This window comes from Schistocerca cancellata, chromosome 10 (assembly GCF_023864275.1).
Source record: "Schistocerca cancellata isolate TAMUIC-IGC-003103 chromosome 10, iqSchCanc2.1, whole genome shotgun sequence".
Lineage (NCBI taxonomy): Eukaryota > Metazoa > Arthropoda > Insecta > Orthoptera > Acrididae > Schistocerca > Schistocerca cancellata.
This window is the reverse complement of record NC_064635.1, coordinates 121,173,999-121,193,061: the sequence shown is the minus strand read 5'-3', so window position 1 is coordinate 121,193,061 and position 19,063 is coordinate 121,173,999. Positions and strand designations below refer to the sequence as shown.

Sequence of the window (19,063 nt, the reverse complement as noted above, 5' to 3'; positions counted from 1 at the left end):
AGTCATCATGTTAAGCCTGTTCTAAACACTTTGTAGGTAGGTTTTCTCAGGGTAGTTTGCACCTACCTTAAAGTTTCAGTATTTCAGTATTTTTTTTTTTTCACAGCTTTTCTATGTCTCTTTCCCACAGGTCAAACAAACCAGTGACCATTTTTGCTGTCCTTCTCTGTATAAATTCAATATCCTCTATTAGTCTTATGTGGCACAGGTCCCACACACCTGACCAATGCTCTAGGCAGGTATCAGAAGTGATTTGTAACCAATCTTCTTTGTAGAGCATTTCTCTAGGATTATATTCCTTAATCCAATCACAAATTTTCCTTTATATCCCATATAATCATATTGTTGCTAATAAGCGTAGATGTGGTGCGGTATTGCTTCTACCTGACCATCTTGATCGAAAGCTTTCAGTATGTCAGATGAGAAACATGTGAATTGGATTTCACATGATCGATGTTTTTGGAATCCATGCTAGTTGCCATGAAAGAGGTCATTCTGTTCGAGATACATCATTATATTTCAACTCAGAATATGGTCTGAGATTCTACAACAAATGGATGCTAAGAGTATTGTAAGTAAGTTTTGTGGAGCACTTCTGCTATCCTTCTTGTAGACTGTATTTTCTTCAAATTACTTGGCATGATTTTTTGTTCAAGGGATCTATGGTGGATTATAGTTAATGGATGGGCTAACACAGCTGTACATTCAGTGTAGAAACTGGTAGCTTTGTTCAGTTTAATGATTTCAGCTGTTTCCCCACACCACAAGTGATCTTTGCTTTCTTCCGACCACTGGGCACAGCTTTTTGTTTGAGGGATCTGCATTGGATTATGGTTAAAAGAGGGACTAACTCAACTACAAATTCATGAGGGACTAACTCAACTACAAATTCATTACAGTTTGTGAGAGCGATTCTGCTGGATCCAGGAGCTAGCTCACCAAAACAATTACAAGCAGAAGTGAGGATTTACAGGGCATTTGAGCCACACAGTCACTCGATTCTGTATGTACACAAATTATCCTCAGATGAAAGTCATTTTAATTACCAAAAAGTGCCCTAGGAACAAACAGGGATCAAAATCTGACAATTCCTTTATTGTTACCAATCCCCTCAATTATTGAGTAACTTACTCTTGTACAGTACTTGGAAATAACATTATTAACGCAAAAGTTGTTTGCCCATTTAGATTTTGATGGATATTTTTTCTGGCAGGAGTTGTGAAATTCGTGAGATAAGTGGAAGAAAGCAGATGTGTATTCGTGCATTGACATTTCACAGTTATTTTCTTTTCTTTTGTCCCCAACTTGAGACACTCATGCCTATTTGTTGAATGTTTCATCATTCTTGTGCCTCATCCACCTCTAACAACTTCATCAGTGATGAGAAACTGGTACCTAAATTTGTTTCATTGTTATTTTTCACATTCAGCTACAGCATATCATGCATTTTCAAGAATCCATTGTCACTCCTGCGTGTGAATACATGTACATCCTTACTTTTCAAATCACCATGCAGGTGGTTGCAGAGGTTATTTTTTATCTTTAGACTTTCATAACTACCCTCTTTCCTGAATGTGTCACATATTTTGCATGTGAAAATTAGTATTGGTGAGCCTTCACATAAGCTTCAATCTCCCTGATTTTACCTTCATAGTCTTTTCATGAGATGTATGTAGGAGGATGCAATATATTGGTCGACTCTTCTTGCAATGCATCCTCTTGAAATTTCAACAGTAAACTGCACCATGATGCACAACATTTCTCTTGTAGCATCTGTACAGCACCTGTATGATGCTTTCACACATGCCAAGTGATGAAACATGCTGCTGTTCTTTGTATGTTTTCTCTTTCCTCTATTAATCCTACCTAATAACAGTTCCAAACTGAGAAACAATATTCATGTATTAACTGAACAAGAGTTTTGTAAGCTACCACATTGGTAGATGGACTACGCTTCCTGAGGATTCTTCCAATGAATCTCAGCCTGGCATATTCCTTTTAAACAATTATTTTTATGTGGCTGTCCCACTTTAAATATCCCTGTGTGCATATTACCAGATATTAAATGGCTGCATTTCCAGTGATAGTTTGATAATCATGTAATCAAACAATAAGAGGTCTTTAAAACCTTGCATCTAGTATCAATTCTATGCAGGTCTATCTGCTGTTTACTTCACTTTTATAAACCACAAACTACTCTTTATTCAGCATCATTATCCAGACAAAGCCCAATGAAGCTTCTGACATTTGTACATAGCAAAAACTAAACAGTAGTGTAAATCCACAATCTTTTATTACCTGCCATTTAAAATCTTTTGTGTTCTGAAACTAAATATTGAGAGTGAAGTTTCATGTTAGCTAAATTATGGGCAATAATATTCATTGTAATCAAGTTTTTAATAATTCAATGCATATATAACTGTTATTATTAATAAAAATCAATTTATGACTGTTAATTATTACTGGAATTTATAACAGTGATTTATTTCTGTTAATGTAAACCTTAAGGTTTTCAGTCGGGGCAGTCAACAGTAGTTCGCATCTTAATTCTTTGACAGCTTGCTGAAAAACTGAGAAAACACAGTAAAGAATTACATACTTCATTTGTAGATGTCAAGAAAACTTACAATCACATATGTTGCAAGAGGCTGTTCCTCTGTCTAAAAGATTTTGAATGTGGCAGAAGTTCATCAACACAGTAAAGATCCGCCTGAGTGAAACACACAGTACGGAGGACGGTGGGACACTGATTTATAGGTGACTTTGAAATTTGATAAGACATAGGCAATGATATGGCTTATTTCCTATTCTGTTCAGTTTTCTCTTTGAGAAGATCATGCATGAGACTTATAAACAGAACTTTTAAGGGATGCAAATTGAAGGGAAGAATCTGGCTTATGTAGTCTGTGTGGGTGATATCTGCTTAATGAGCAGATCAGAAGAGGAATTGAAACAAATGAGCAAAGCACTAGACATGGCTGCCACAAAATTTAGGCTACTCATGAACAAAGCCAAAACAAATTACCTTGTTATGATTCATTTACCAGGTCAGAACACTGAACAGCTACTGTCACTGCAATTGGGAGACTAGTTATGCAAGAGAGTTGACAAATTTAAATACCTGAAACTGCTTTTCATGGAGGACTCACCGTACAAAGTAGGGATCAACACCAGGATATGAGCAGAAAACTAATCCTTCTACAGCACAACACAGCTGCTTTTGTACAGGTGCCTCTTGATACAGTTCAAAATTCAGCTGTAAAAAACCCTGATCCAACCCACATGGAATATCTGAAGGAAAGACTTTTATGAACTCCTTTTATTTGAGAGGAAAGTGCTGGAGAAGGTCTTTGGTCTGCTGTTGGCTACAAACATTGGTGAATGGGGGATCAGAGAATATCATGAGCTAAACAAACTGTACCAAGATGCCAGTATAGCAGCAGGAAACATAAGCTGGAAGTGACTGCAGTTGACTGGACAAGTGGCTTGAATGGAAGACAACAGGTAAGCCACGGAAGCTCCTGGATGTCATCCTTGGTAGGAAACTGATGGGAAGAAGAAAGAAAGAGGTCAAGGTATGGCCTCCATGAAGATGTGCAACTGGTTGATGGTGGGTGGCAGTGATGGATAGAAGACAATGGAGAAGGAAACTTGTGACAGGAAGCAGTCCATTGGGCCCAATTGCATGAAAGTAAAAGTGGTAAAATTTATATCTCAATCTGTTCCAGATCTATGAAGATTTTCCATTTGTGATCAGATCTATGAAACATGATGAATGTTTGTAATCCAACAATTCTTTCCAAGCCTCCCAAAATGGCATTCGCTGACCATTCAATTTACAAAGCACCCTAGATCATCTTTATGCTTCACTCTCTGTCACCCTCTGGGGTCACATCCCTGTGGAACACCAGGTGCAAAACCTGTCTGATACACCCACCCAGTATGTCCTACTCCATTCCCATCACAAGCTTATGCTATCCCGCCTGTGAAAGCACTCGTGGCATATACCAGCTCTGCTGCAATTTCTTCACAGCATTTTATATGGGCATGACCTCTGACCAGCTTTTCACCAAATGAATGGCCACTGCCAAACTGTGGTCAAGAGGAGAGTTGACTGCTTAGTTGGCAGAACACATTGCTGAGAACAACTTTGCTCAGTTTCAGTGTCTACTTCACAATCCATGTCATCTGGATCCTTCCACCAAACACCAGCTTTTCTGATCTACGTAGGTGGGAGTTGTCATTGTAATATATCCTTCATACCGAGCAAGATGGCGCACTGCTGACACACTTGACTCACATTCAGGAGGACAGCAGTTCAACTCCTTGTCCAGTCATCAAGATTTTGATTTGTCGTAATTTCCCTAAATTGGTCAAAGAAAATACTGGGATAGTTCCTTTGAAATGGGCACAGTCAATTTCCTTTTCCATCCTGAGCTTGTGCTGGACCTCTAATGACCTGGTTGATAGTTCTAATCTTCCTTGCTGCTAACACCCTGCCCTATACCTGTCTCAACCTCTAGCCCAGTACCTCAACTTCACTCATCATGTGCCTGCACCCTTTCCCTGCAATCATCGCTCCCTCTGTTCTGCCTCCCCCTCCCAATCCACTCCCCCATCTCAACATCATCATTCACTGCACTAACTCATCAGTGCCCATGTCACATCCCTATCCTATGCAGCTTCTACATCCCTGCCAGTCATCAGTCAGCTTTCCCTCCTGCTCCCCAACTATTTTTTTCCCTTGCCCACTCCATCCAATAGAACCCCTCACTATAGTCAAAAAGCAGAACTGTTGGGCTGACATAATGTATTCAGGTGCCGAAAGGTTGCCGTAAATGTGTGTTACGTATAGCCTGTAGCTCGGTGCAGAATTCCTTCAAAAGGTACAAAACTCTCAATCTTATTTATGTGTCCTCTGATGGCTTAATACCTCTACTATTCATGGAGTTGTTACTTTTATGCTTAAACTATTTGCATTTCATAAGGACTTACCAAACTACAAACATGATGATGCATTATCTAATTAATTTTTATACAAAATAAGTTATGTATTAACCTACTTTGTTTGGCTCCCACATTGGGTACCCATAGCAAATCTAAAGCTCATGCGATGTTCAAGTGTTAGACATGTTTCTCTGATTTCTAGATGATGCTGGATGACTTGTGGAATGAGCCAACAATTAGCATTGTGGGGGATGCCCTCAACAACAGCAATCCTACTATCCGCTCAGATGCCATCTCGGCAGTCTGCTATGTGGGCCGGCCTCGCAAGAATCCCGTATCTTCGGCACACCTCTTGCTCGAATTGGAGCGGAGGGAGGCAGCTGTAATGTCGTTCCTCATCTCAAACTCCTGTTGTGACTGCGGGCCTCTCAGAGAAGCAATCCTGGCTGGTGTGGGGACATTGTTGGAAGGCTTGCAATTAGCTTGTGTTGACAGTGTTAGGAAGAAGAGAGGTTTGTGTACAAAAATTAATATATAAGCTTTCAACATTGTTGAGTTGCTGGAGCAAAACCTCAGTTGTTTGTGTTCAAGCACCATTGTTAATTATACAGAGTAAGGAAGAATTCATTCATTCATTTGGACTTCACAGTGCAGTTCCAATATGAAAATGTCTCTCACAAAATTTCATCCTGTGTATATTTCGGGAAGTAAATGGTCATTAAATATTGGCAGTCTGGCAACACTGTAATCACATCTATGGTAACTATCTCTGTCAGCAAACAGAGTAGTGCTGTGAAGTTGGTGCAGTGGATAGTGTTTTTGGTTAGTGGCCGGGAGGTCGAGGGTTCGATTCTGGATCAAGACTTATTTGTTTTTATTTGCTAAAAGTAGTCTATGTGATGTGGTACCTGGCATCTTAATCATCATACAGCGATTACAATGGGTCTTCTACAACATGTTTTAGATTAGATTAGATTCCGTTTTTGTTCCATAGACCCAAAAAATGAGATGATTCTCATGGGTGTGGAACATGTCAGAGAGTATAACATAAAAACATAAACCATTTGAATATAATACTTACTACCCTGATCATTTGTCAGGAGGTTGTCAAAATAGGTGAATACAATGTGGTAAACTGGAACAGCTAATATTTACAGAATTAACACGCTGTCAGAATGGAACATTGTTATGCACTATTAATAAATTTATCATACACAAAATACTAATCTTGACTGTTGTGATCAAGTTCTGTCAGAACTGAAATCTAAAAGATATTTTTACTTAAGCTTGCTTAACAGTTTCTGATAAGATATTCATCGATAGAGTAGAAGGAGTTGCCTATCAAAAAGTCTTTCAAACTCTATTTAAACCATGCTTTATCTGAAACCAAGTTTTTAATGGTTTGCAGTTACACACTACAAACACAGAAATGGAAGTAGAAATGGTTAGTTTTTAAAAAAGTCTTTTGCAGATCATGGATGTGAATTGTTTCATGCCACTGCATCTACTAGATTACAAACCTGTTTTCTGCATATCCTCCCCCAATGGTCCCATCAAAATTATTTGAAAGCTTGTTGCTAGCCCTACTGGTGGTGTAAGACCCTAACTAAATGTAGTGGGTCTGAACGTGGCAAGAATAATAGTTGGTATTAGTCGATGGGACCATTGGGGGAGGGTATCGTCAAAACAAGTTGGAATCTAGTAGATGCAACGGTGCAGAACAATTCATATCCACAATGTACAAAAGGTTTCTTTAAAAGCTGACCAATGAAAATGATTGTATTTCCATTTCTGTGTTCGTAGTGTGTACCTGCGAGTGTTTTGTTGAAGACAAGACACTACAGCATGCCAGAGGTAATTACCGTACACATGATTACAGTGTTGGCAGATTGCCAATTTTTAATGTCCATCTATTGCATGAAATATGCGCAGGACGAAATTTTGTGAGAGACATTTTTGCATTGCCAGTATGTGAGGAATCACGCCACAGATTCAGAGTGCACAAATTTTTCTTCACCCAATATGTGGCATGAATCAGCCAAGCTTTCCACTGAAGTATGCGGTAGTAACACATGTCTGCAAATGTGGAAGAAATATTTCTTTTTAAAATTCAGTCTTGATCACACCACGTATGTTACAAGAACATAGGTGACCGATTTCGGTCATATCACATGGCCACCTATGTTCTTGTAACATACGTGGTGTGATTTTGAAAAATGTGAATAGTGAGTGTATTAGCTTTAAAATTTGTAAAAGGAAGTGTCAAAAAAAGTTAGTAGTAATTATCAACAGTGTTTGAGATTTTAATGGTGAGAAAACTAAAAATGAATTAAGAGATTGGTATTTCTTATCTGTGGGTGTGGTAATGTTTCTGGCTTAAAGTGACGTTCAAAATAACTTATGACTTATGTTGTTGCAGGTGATGCTCTCATTTGGAAGTATACTGGAAAGTTTCTGAGTGACTTGCACTCTTTCATTATATTGGGCCTAGCGCCAGGCGAAGGGAACTATCAACGAAGAATACTATGCATAAGACTCCTGTCTGCCATTTTCAATGTGTTTGCATCAGCTTTTGATGAAAAATCAAGTGAGGTAATGACACATAAACACAACTAAAAATGTGTAAGTTTTCTCTGAACTTTTCCAGTTTTCTGAGACAGTCTCACCAGATGTTAAACATAAGAGAGTTCAGCAGTATTGATCTTAAATCACCACATCTCCAGCTGCAACACCGATTGAAAATTTTAATAATTTATTACTTTGATAGAAACTTCATCAACAGGAAAAACTTCATCAACAGGAAACTATTGACCTATTGTTGGAAATTGTGAAATTGACACATCCAATGCCCACAAGTGTCAAGACGTTACTTGCAGCTGATAATGTTGTTCTATATAATCTTTTAAGTGAACTTTTAACTGAAACCAGTATAAGTGGGGTCTTTTATATCTTAATAACTGATCATAAAACAATCTTATTGTTCTATTGATTGTCTGCTGAATATTTTGCAGTTTTCACCCATTGACTACTCAACATGTATTTCTTGAAAGACTGCTATATGTGATTATAATAACAATATACAGAATAGAAGATAAGCAACTGATCTCTAATTATAGGCCAGTCTCCCTCCTTCCTGTATTCTCAAAAACATTTGAGAAAATAGTTTACAACAGAATACTGAATTGGCTGCAGGTCATGTTTGCATTCCATAGATGCTTCTCTACTGAGAGTGTAGTACATTAAACATTAAATATGGTGTCACAAGGTGCAGTGCTTAGCTGGCTCCTGTTCTTTGCATACATAAATGATTTAATGGAAACAGCGGAGGTATTCTGAAAAACTGTTTGCTGATAACACAAGTACACTCATAAAGGGCACAGTCATATCTGTTCCGAACACACCCAGGAGAATAGTGGAACAGGTGTGCAATTGGTTTGTAGGGAACAACTTAATCCTCAATTCTACAAAAACTCGTATTATTATTTAATTGTTTAGATAAACAATCTACTCACCAAGCTGTGGCAGAACACATGCATAAGAGACTATTGTAATTAGCAAGTTTTTGAAGGCAGTGGCTCCTTCTTCAGACAGAAAGGCTGAAGGGGAAGGAAGAAGGGTGATAGGAAAGGACTGGAGAGTTCTAGGAAAAGGGGTAGATTTTGGGAAAGTCACCCAGAACTGCTGGTCAGGGGAGACTTACCATACAAGGTGAGAATGAAAGACTGATTGCTAGGCACTGCATTGGATGATATTTGAAAACCTGAGAGCTTAAAGGTGGAAGGCAGGGTAATTTGCAAGAGGGAGATTACTACTAAAACATCATGCATGAGTTAATAAAAGTGAAAGCTAAGTGCATTGTATGTAATAGAAGTGGGAGGGGGCAGTGAAAAATAGGCAAGAAAGACAATGAAAGATGTAGAAAACTAAAATGGAGTGAATCAAAGAGTAGTTACAGTGAAGAAAGGCTGAGATGGAAGAAATTAATGTAAATTAAGGCCAGGTGGGTGGCGAGAACCAGGGACATATTGTAGTGCTAGTCCCCACCTGCAGAATTCTGAGAAACTGATGTCTGGGGGAAGATCCAGATGGTGCTTGTGGTGAAACAGGTTCTGAAGTCACGAATGTCGTGCTGTAGAGCATGCTCTGCAACAGGATATTGTGAGTTGCCAGTACACACACTCTGCTTATGCCCATTCATCCTAATTGATAATTTGGTGGTAGTCATGTTGATGTAGAAGGCTGAACAGTGTTTACATAATAGCTGGTATATGACATGTGTCATTTAACAGGTGGCATATGATTTGCACAGGTGGTAGATGTTTTGCACCCAGTTAGAGGTCTATTATAGATAGTGGTAGAAGGATGCATAGGGCAAGTCTTGCTGCGGGGACAATCACAGGCGTAGGACCAAAGGGTAGGGAGATGGATGCAGAAGGAGCATAGGGTCTGACAAGAATATTGCTGAGATTGGGAGGTCGGTGGAATGTTATTCTAGGTGTGGTGGGCAAAATTTAAGTCGGAATGGATCTCATTTCAGGGCATGATTTTAGGAAGTCGCAGCCTTGTCGAAGTAGCTGATTAACACATTACAGAACAGGACAATACTGAGCCACCAATGGTGTGCTGTTTTGTGGTGGGCTCAGCAGTACCAGGATTGGATGTGATGCCCTGGAAAATCTGCTTTTTAACTATGCTGGTGGGGTAATTATGTGCAGTGAAGGCTGTAGTGCAAATGGTGGTATATTGCTGTATAAAGAATATGCATCCAAACAAATACATTTGCCTCAGATGCCAAGGCTGTATGGGAGGGAACATTTGACATGGAAAGGATGACAACTGTCTAAATGTAAGTATTGTTGTTTGTTGTTAGGTTTAATGTGGACAGAAGTGTGTGGCTGGCCTTTGGTGAGCACGAGATTAACATCAAGGAAAGTGGCATGGGATTTGGAATAGGACTATGTGAAATTTAATTGGGAGAAGGTATTCAGAGATTCCAGGAATTTTAGCAGGTCAGCCTCACCATGAGTCCATATAGTAAAGATGTCATCAATGTATTTAGACCAAACCAGAGGCTGAAAACTTATGGATCCCAGGAAAGCCCCTTCCAAGCAAGCCTTGAAAAGGTTGGCATAAGAAGGAGCCATCCTGGTTCCCATGGCCATACCCCTTATCTGTTTGGATGTCTGCCTCTCAAAGGTGAAGTAGTTGTTGGTAAGTATAAATTTGATTACAGTGAGTAGGAAGGATGTGATAGGTTTGGGATCAGGTGGGTGTTGTCTGAGGAAATGTTCAGCAGCAGACCGACCATGGATGTGGGGGATGTTGGTATAGAGGGAGGTGGCATCAATGGTGACAAGCAAGGTGTGTGGTGGGAGTGGGATGGGCAAGGATTTCAGACAATCTAAGAAATGGTTGATATATTTGATGTCTGTCATTTATCTTGATGACATTTGGGCCGTAGACCCTACTCAGGAGGAGAATTTATAGACCTTAAGTCAGTTTTCCAATGCATCTAGAGATTGGCCTTTGTTGCAAGCTGGAAATGCTCAGTTTTTTCCTTTCAAAAGATGCATTTTTAAGTCATGTGCTTAGTAAAGATGGTCTCTTCACTACAGATGAACATATCATCATCAATTTGCCAGCACCCAAGAACATGGAAGAGCTCAAGTCTTCTTGGAGTGAGATTGCAAGTGTTGATCAACTAAGGCCAATATATGTTTGGTGGGTGCTTTGAATTATAGGATGGCCAATTATAGGATGGCCAGGATGATTGGGTTTGTGGATCTTAGGAAGAAGGTAAAAAGTGGAGGTGCGTGGTTTGAGTGAGGTGAGAAGTTCTATAGATTGGGGTGTTAGTCCTTGTGAGGGGCCTGAGGTTTTAAGGAGGGACTGCAGGTCAGTTTTCATCACAGGGATGGGATCTTGATGGCAGACGCTGCATGTAGAGCTGTCAGACAGCTGACGTAGACCTTCTCTAACATACTCCTTTTGGCCAAGTACTATGGTGGTAGATCCTTTTTCTGCTGGGAGGATAATGATGGAATCACCAGCTTTTAGGGAATGTAGATCCTGGAGTTCTGTTGTATGGAGTTGAAGAAAGTTTGTGAGGCAGTGTTGGGTGTGAGGAATTCTTGGAAGGCTTGGAAGGGATGATTTTGAGGTAGTGGTGGTGTATCAAGTTAGATCCTTTTTCTGCTGGGAGGATATGATGGAATCACCAGCTTTTAGGGAATGTAGATCCTGGAGTTCTGTTGTAGGGAGTTGAAGAAAGTTTGTGAGGCAGTGTCGGGTGTGAGGAATTCTTGGAAGGGATGATTTTGAGATAGTGGTGGTGGATCAAGTTGGGATCGTGGTCTGAACTGCTCAAGGAAGGATTCAAAGTCTGTTGAATTTTCTTGGTCCACATCACCCCCTTTGGGCTTTACCAGTTTAATCACTTTCCTTTAGGAATCTTGTCTGTGCCTGGAATTTATCAATGGTATTTGTAGCAGTTGATTCAGGATCTCCCCCATTCTGTCATTCATCTTGAAATTTGGCTCATAGACCCTACTCAGGAGGAGCATTTACAGAACCTTAAGTTAGTTTTACAATGCATCTAGAGATTGGCCTTTGTTGCAAGCTGGGAATTCTCAGTTTTTTCCTTTCCAAAAAGCATTTTTTAGGTCATGTGCTTAGTAAAGATGGTCTCTTCCCTACAGACGAACATATCATCATCAATTTGCCAGCACCCAAGACCCTGAAAGATCACAATAATTTTTAGAGTGAGAATTTTTAGTAGCTCAGTTCATTCCCCAGGCCATGCTCTTCTGCAAGCCTCTTAACTGATTTTGCCAAAAAGGCTTTAAGTGTGTCTGGTCTACAGATTGTCAATGGGCTATTTACTCCCTCAGGCAATGTTTTTACTCTGCTCCCTGTCTGGCATCATTTACACTGGGTGAGCCTTTAACCCTTGCATGTCATGTGTGCCGTGGCATTGGTGCACTCCTGTCCCATTGGAACCTAGACATCACTGAACAGCCCATCATTTATGCCTCAAAGACATTTTCCACTGTGTAGTATAATTATTCATAGGTGGAAAAGGAGATGCTATTATTTTTGGAGTTAGAAAGTTTCACAGGTTCCTTTATGGAGTGAGGTTGCTTCTCATCACTGACCACAAGCTGTTGTTTTCCTTATTTCGACCTCATTCCAAGCTGCCAGATACAACTCCCCCACTGGTCAGAGTGATGGATCCTCTTTCCTAGTAACTAGTGTTACCATGTTGGATGATGCTTGAAGCAAGCCCTGTTTGATTTTCCATTGACAGCATGCAGAGTTGTAACCGCATTGTCCACTGACCCTCTTTTTGGGAAAAACATTTTGGCTGTCCAATTGGGCTTGCTCGAGCTGGTCTCCTCAGGTGTGGCTCAGGCATATCGTATGTTTTTCCTCCAATGTGATTGGCTCACTGTTGTCCTGGAGGTCCTCCTTCTTGCCACAAAGGAACAATGCTGTCAAATGGTTGTCACCCTGGTGTTGCAGCCTCGCATACTGCAGTTGCTACATACGTACTGGGGTACGACTTATATAAAGATGTTGGCGTTATGTCACATCTACTGAATGGTCGTGACTTGCAACATCTGGAGTGGCCTTGCGCGTCCTGTGAACAGAACCATATTGCACCAGTTGTCTCCTTGACCACTCCCAGAACACCCTTGAGACAGGGTGCATGTCAATTTCAGTGCTCCATTTATGGGCAGCATGTGGTTGTTGGTGTTCGATGCTATGTCCAGTTTTCCTCACCTAGCCAGGCTGTTTTCCAATTTTCTGTACATAGTGAAGCTATCCTCCATGTTATAGACTGCCACTGTTCATGCATTGTTGATTATTTTTTCCATAGAGGGATCCCCTCAGACACCCACATTTGATAGCAGCAGGTAGTTTGTACCATGTGAGTTTGAAGACTTTTGCATCCACAGTGGCATCCAGGATCTGATTACCATCATGTTTCACCTGGGCTATAACTCAGAGGTGGACTTCTTTATGTGTACATTCAGGATCCAAATGAAGAAGTCTGTGTCTGTCTCTTCCCATAATGTGTTGTCGAGTTTTGTGGCTACATACCAGGCAACATCAGTCATCACGTTCAGCCTGACAGAATGTTTGCATGGGTGCCAGCCACAGAGTCTCCTGGATATGTTGTAGCATGAGATGCATGCCATGAACAACTGTGGGCCACCGCATTTTCCCCAGGCCAGCCATTTATGCTCAATGTTTTGTGTTTTAACTGGCAGCAGGGGTGGCTGCCAGGTGTCATGGTGAGCCACAAAGGTTGGCATTTGTTTATGGTTGGTATTGTAGGGGAGCAGTTGACTCTCTATGCCAATCAGAAGGGACTACACGAATTGGGAAATTGCTGTTGTGGCTTTCTGTTCTGGTGAGTGACATGGTAAATCATGATGCTGTTCCAGAGGGGGCATTCCCAATTGCCACAGTGCACCCTGTTGCAATCCATCCATGCCTTCTGCAGCCTCATACTCCAGTGAGGCTCATGCGTCTGCCTGCTGAGGTGGAACCTTTTCATTTCAACTCATTCCCTCCCCTTCTAAATCCTTGCTCCCTTCATTAATGGAGGTGGTCTCATCCCCACTGCCCCCAAAAGGCAGGTCATAGCCACAGCCTCCATGTACTTCCAGCCTTCTGGGGGATCCGGCGGTGTTGACGTTGCCTCTGCTGCTGTGTTCTCCGGCACTCTCTCTCTTTTTCCGCCAGAGGCTGTGGCCCAATCCTGGCCACTTTTTGGCCCTGCATGGCCTTTTCAGGGGCAAGGGATTTAGTACCCCACTAGCAGACATCAAGATGGATGCAGATGAACTGGCAAGGGTAGCACAGCAGAGTAGGCCAGAAACCTGCCACGAAGTGTGCATGCATCAAGTAGTATAGGCAGACCCGCTGATGTAAGTTTTTACATGTGGGTATACATAAGTAGAGAAGGCCAGCGCTCACACTGCATTCATCCACTGTAGGTGTCAGCTTTCACTTTGTGCTTAGTCATTAGTTGCCTGCACTAGATGCATGCTAAGTTATTGCCATACACATCTCTACACAGGTTCGGATGCTCTACTTGCTGTAGCTCGTCATACGTGTGGAGTTCGTTTCCTCTCTTGGGGTTCTTTTATCTGGTTGTTACCTAGCCACTGCTGACCTGTGAAGTATGCCTGTGCAGATACTAAACGCTCGATTGTCAACGAGTAAGATGGCAACCTGGGGAGAGGTCTCATTTTTCCAATGTTTTTACAGGCACTGCAGTATTACTTCTGACATCATGGTGTGTGGAGCCATGGGTATGAATTTAGTACACATCTGGTAGTGACTGAGGGATCTCTGACAGTGCAGCAGTTTGTTACAGACATCATGCGTCCTCAAGTTTTACCTGTTGTATGATGGTATTGGAGTGCCATGTTTCAACTGGACAGTGTTCACCCACATATCACATGTGTGTCTATGAACTGTCTGCATGATGCTGCAGTACACACATGGGCAGCAACATCCCCATATCTGTCCTCAACAGAATATGTGTGCGCCTACCTTAGATCCAAATTCTGTCCCATTGTCAGTATCCAGGATATGAGATTACAACAACCTTCCAAACTGAATTAGTGCTTGCATCCTGACCAGAGAGGGTACTATGCCATACTGATAAGTGGGCTCAAACAGACAAGTTCAAACAACTTTGTAAGTTGGAATCCTTATCATAGCCACTGTAATAACATCACATACTATCTCAACCTATTAAGTTTCTTTTCCTCCTCCTGTTCTGGGTGCTTCACTATTTTTACCAGACAGTGCAGCTTAATGCTAATGGCAGGATGGTGCCTTTGAAAAGGATGCAATCAGTTTCTTTCTTTCCCTGCTGCGCGGGATTAGCTGAGCGGTTTAAGGCACTGCAGTCATGGACTGTGTGATTGGTCACGGCGGAGGTTCGAGCCCTCCCTCGGGCATGGGTGTATGTGTTTGTCCTTAGGATAGTTTAGGTTAAGTAGTGTGTAAGCTTAGGGACTGATGACCTTAGCAGTTAAGTCCCATAAGATTTCACACACATTTGAACATTTGAAGTTTCTTTCCCCAGCCTGAGCTTGCATTCTATCTCTCAGAGCCTTATCATTGACAGGACATTAAATCCCAGTCTTCATTTCTTTTTACCACCTCAAAAATAATTTTCTATCATACCACTGTATGAAGTTTGAGGTGTTACATTTTGTTCCAAAAGCTAAAACTGACTGTGTCTTCTTTCATTAGACATTCACCACAGCTACTGTAATTTTGATTAGGTAACACCTACATAATTTAAAAAATAAATAAATAAATAAATAAATAAATAAATTATATTTTGATATAATAAAGTTTAGGCTGTGTTTACTACTCAGTCTGGGGTATTATTGCAACAGTATACATTAGCCCTTTAAATTATATTAATATTTTGTTGTCCAATGCCTCCTCTATCTGGTGAGCAACAATGTATCATTACTCGTAAATGTAGAAATATTTTGGACATAATGAGACTGTCACAGTAGATCATAGTAAATTTTTCCTGAGTTCAATAATAAATTTAAAATACTTTAAACATTCCATACAGAAAACCAATCCACTGCTAGAATTGACTACATTAAAATAATATTTCTACTCATCAATTAATCAATTAGAATTTTTTAAGCAAAAACATGCTTGTAAGTAAATAAATTATGGAAATACAAAGGATATACATATCAATATTATGAAAAGAAAAGTTGCCACTCGCCATATAGCAAAGGTGCTGAGTTGCAGATAGGCGTAACAAAAACACTGTCACAAATAAAGCTTTCAGCCAGTAAGGAGTCGTCTATGTGAGTTGCATTTGTAAGAGTGTGTGTGTTTACTTTTAAATGTGCCTGTCTGCTACTCAGCACCTCCTTTATGTGCTGACTAGTAGATTATCCTAATTTGTATTGTTATTCCAGCCTGGATATACATTTTTGAACACATTGTTGCTTTCTGAAGATCTATTCACAATAATCATTCCACAAAATATTTTGGGACTGTATCCTTTTGTTCGTATAATGTCGTGTCTTTATGGACACGAATGGACCAAACAGCAAACTTGGCATCCAGTAGGTGCAGCCACCACAGTTTGCTGTGGACATCACAGTATTACACTCGATTTTATTTTATATGAAACAAACCATTTGAAATACACATGAACACATAAATAGACTCATCTGTTAGCTCCGTTTATTAAATTTTATCAGAATACAGACATGAGGTCTGCACTTTTAATCAGTCAGGGGTAAAGAAACACCTTGGTAGCCTTGTCTCACTATAATTTCTCCACACAGGTGATTCCTGAAATATATAGGAATGTAAGTGGCCTAAAATGATGGTAATGCTCATTTTTTTAAATATTAGGCAGAGTGAAACAGTGAAACATATATGAACTCCAAGATGCTTTTTCATAGAAAGCTGGTAACAGATGTGTGTTAAGCATCATTCTCATAACAAATTTTCTTCACATTCAAAAGTCAGGTTATCTGTCTTCTTAAAAATGTGGCTTTGGTTTGTTTATTTCAGGTCTTGTCAAGGCTAAAAGAGGAAGGAAACTGGAAATTTAGTTCACTGGATGTCTGCAATCTTTTGGCTTATATTCTGTGTGAAGATGTCTCTAGTGATATTACTGAAGCATCTGCTGAGATTTTGGTAAGTGTGCGGTGAAACTATACCAGTACTATTCTCCAACTTCACTTTTCTGTACTACAAAAATGGAAATTCCAGGGTTGAAGAAACAAAGAAAAATACGGAAAACAACAAATTACTTACAGATGAGGGATTGGGGGTGCACGCGCGTGTGCGCACGCGTGCGTGCACACACACACACACACACACACACACACACACACACATACACACACACACACACACACAAATAAAAGATCAGAAACAACACTAACCCTGGGAGACTACATTGCATGCTGAAGGCATAGATGGTTGAGAAGTGGAAAGTAATGAAAATAAGAAGAAACAAATGTTGGACAAATGAGCTTGAGAAAAGAAAATAAATGTAGCAAAAGTGGTAGAACAACATTAGATACAAATTTTCTGATTTGTTATGTGTGTCTGTGCACCAAGCATAGTTCATCATGGAAGCAGGATATTTCAAGAGGGATAATAAATAATCCATGAAATGAAAATTTGGCCAACACCTACATCTATGTTTCATATTAAAAAAATTACAAAAGTTATCAACAGCTATATGCTAAGTTGCTATCTTTACTGCTTCCATAATTTGTATTCCACTCAGGAGTGTCCAGAATAATACCAAAAGTGGTTACTATGCACAATTAAAAACACACACAGCTCAATAATTCCTAATGCATAAATTAATTTTTTGAAAATCCTGCCCTCAACTTTTTATCACACTCTTCAGCTCTTCTGTAGTGTCAGTGACTTTTTGAGATGATTTTTGTAATGTGAATGGTTTTTCTTATATATATGTAATTCAGTTAATTTCATTAGTGTGGTACCCAATGACTAAGACATTGTGAACCTGAGTGGGAGGGAATAGGCGAAAACACACACACACACACACACACACACACACACACACACACACACATCAGTAACTCTGCAGCCATGCCTAGAGCAACATTCTGTACCAACCAACAACCATGTTATCCCCTGTCATGTGGCATCTTTTGGATTTAGTATGGGGATGAGGTTGGGGGTATGGATTAACTACATCATCTTCAAGCTGTTTTCAGCTTTCTTGTCCGTGGAGCCACTACTTCTCACTCAATAGGTTCTCAGCTGGCATCATAAGTCTGAAAATACCCTGTCCAGTCCTCCCACCAATGGAAAAAATCTAGTTATAAAAAGTAGCAAAATTCTGTATTTAGCAACAATAGTACTCATTATCTAAACTCAAAACCATAAGACAATGCTAAAATTGGAAAAAGACAAGCAAGAAACTGGAAAACAGGCATGTGTCATGTGCTGCACTAATTCTTTGTACCACATACTGCATTATAACCTGGCTGACGCAGTTACATGTAACCTTATGTATGAATGGACTTCAAAAAGTAAGTGACACTCGTGGTCCCATACTAAGATGTTTGCACAACAGGAGTGGTGCATTGTCAGCATTTGGATAACAGGTACATCACAGTTTTTGTGTGAAATGATGTGGCAACTGGAAATGTACTCCATTTTTTAAGTACTTCGGACAATACAATTCTAAATTGCACACAGATTCACTGTGAAATTCTGGCAGTGTATGGATCAAACACAATGTTACATCCAGTCAAAGTGAAATGGTGCCAACAATTCAGCTGAGGTTACACTGACATGATGTTGATTAGGAAGAAAAACCATCAACATCGAACACAGGTGACAATGTCCAGGCAGTCGAGGAACTGATACACACCAGTCTCAGCTTTTCCGATGACGAGAATGTTCGCACAGCTGATTTCTACTGTCAAGGAACTGAATGATTGGTTGTTTAAAGAGACTTGGTGACTATGTTGTACGAAAGTGTCGTGTAACTATGTCATCTGGAAGTGTAGTGCGGCATTCGATAAAAGCTACTTGCCTCGCAATAATAATGTATAACGTATATTTTGAGCTCCATACATATCTCATGGTGAATTAACTGGATCAGATACACACAAGAGCAATTGATTTCTTGCTGACAGTATCAAGAGTATTATGAAAAGGATAGACTGCTACTCAAAATGTAGAGGAGCCATTAAGTAGTGGACAGGCACAATGAAAAGACTGCTACAGCACAACAGTGTGTGTGTGTGTGTGTGTGTGTGTGTGTGTGTGTGTGTGTGTGTGTGTGTAGTTTTTTCATAGCGCCCTTCTGCAACTCGACTTTATGTTGTTTTTTGTCAGTTTCAGTGTGTCATAGCATGGCCTTCACGAGATGTCAAAACATTCTTATCAAGGACCACTCAAACCACCTCCCACAACTCTGTCAAGATTGGTGTAAGCTGGATACAAGATGCAGACATCCTCAGTAAAATTATGGTCAGATAACTTGGTTCCTCCACAATCACTCTTATATTTTAGGAGATATTCAAAGCATTCTGCCATAATTTACTAGCAG

The 19,063-nt window shown here is 40.2% G+C and overlaps 1 protein-coding gene across 1 annotated transcript in view; it reads left to right on the top strand.

Annotated features, from left to right (window-relative positions):
* LOC126106344 (uncharacterized) overlaps window positions 1–19,063 on the top strand; it is a 261,730-nt gene that overhangs the window by 92,014 nt on the left and 150,653 nt on the right. The window contains exons 9-11 of the mRNA XM_049912595.1: window positions 5,150–5,459; window positions 7,367–7,539; window positions 16,531–16,656. Coding sequence (XP_049768552.1) covers window positions 5,150–5,459; window positions 7,367–7,539; window positions 16,531–16,656 — 609 coding nt within the window. The remainder of the gene's footprint in view (window positions 1–5,149; window positions 5,460–7,366; window positions 7,540–16,530; window positions 16,657–19,063) is intronic.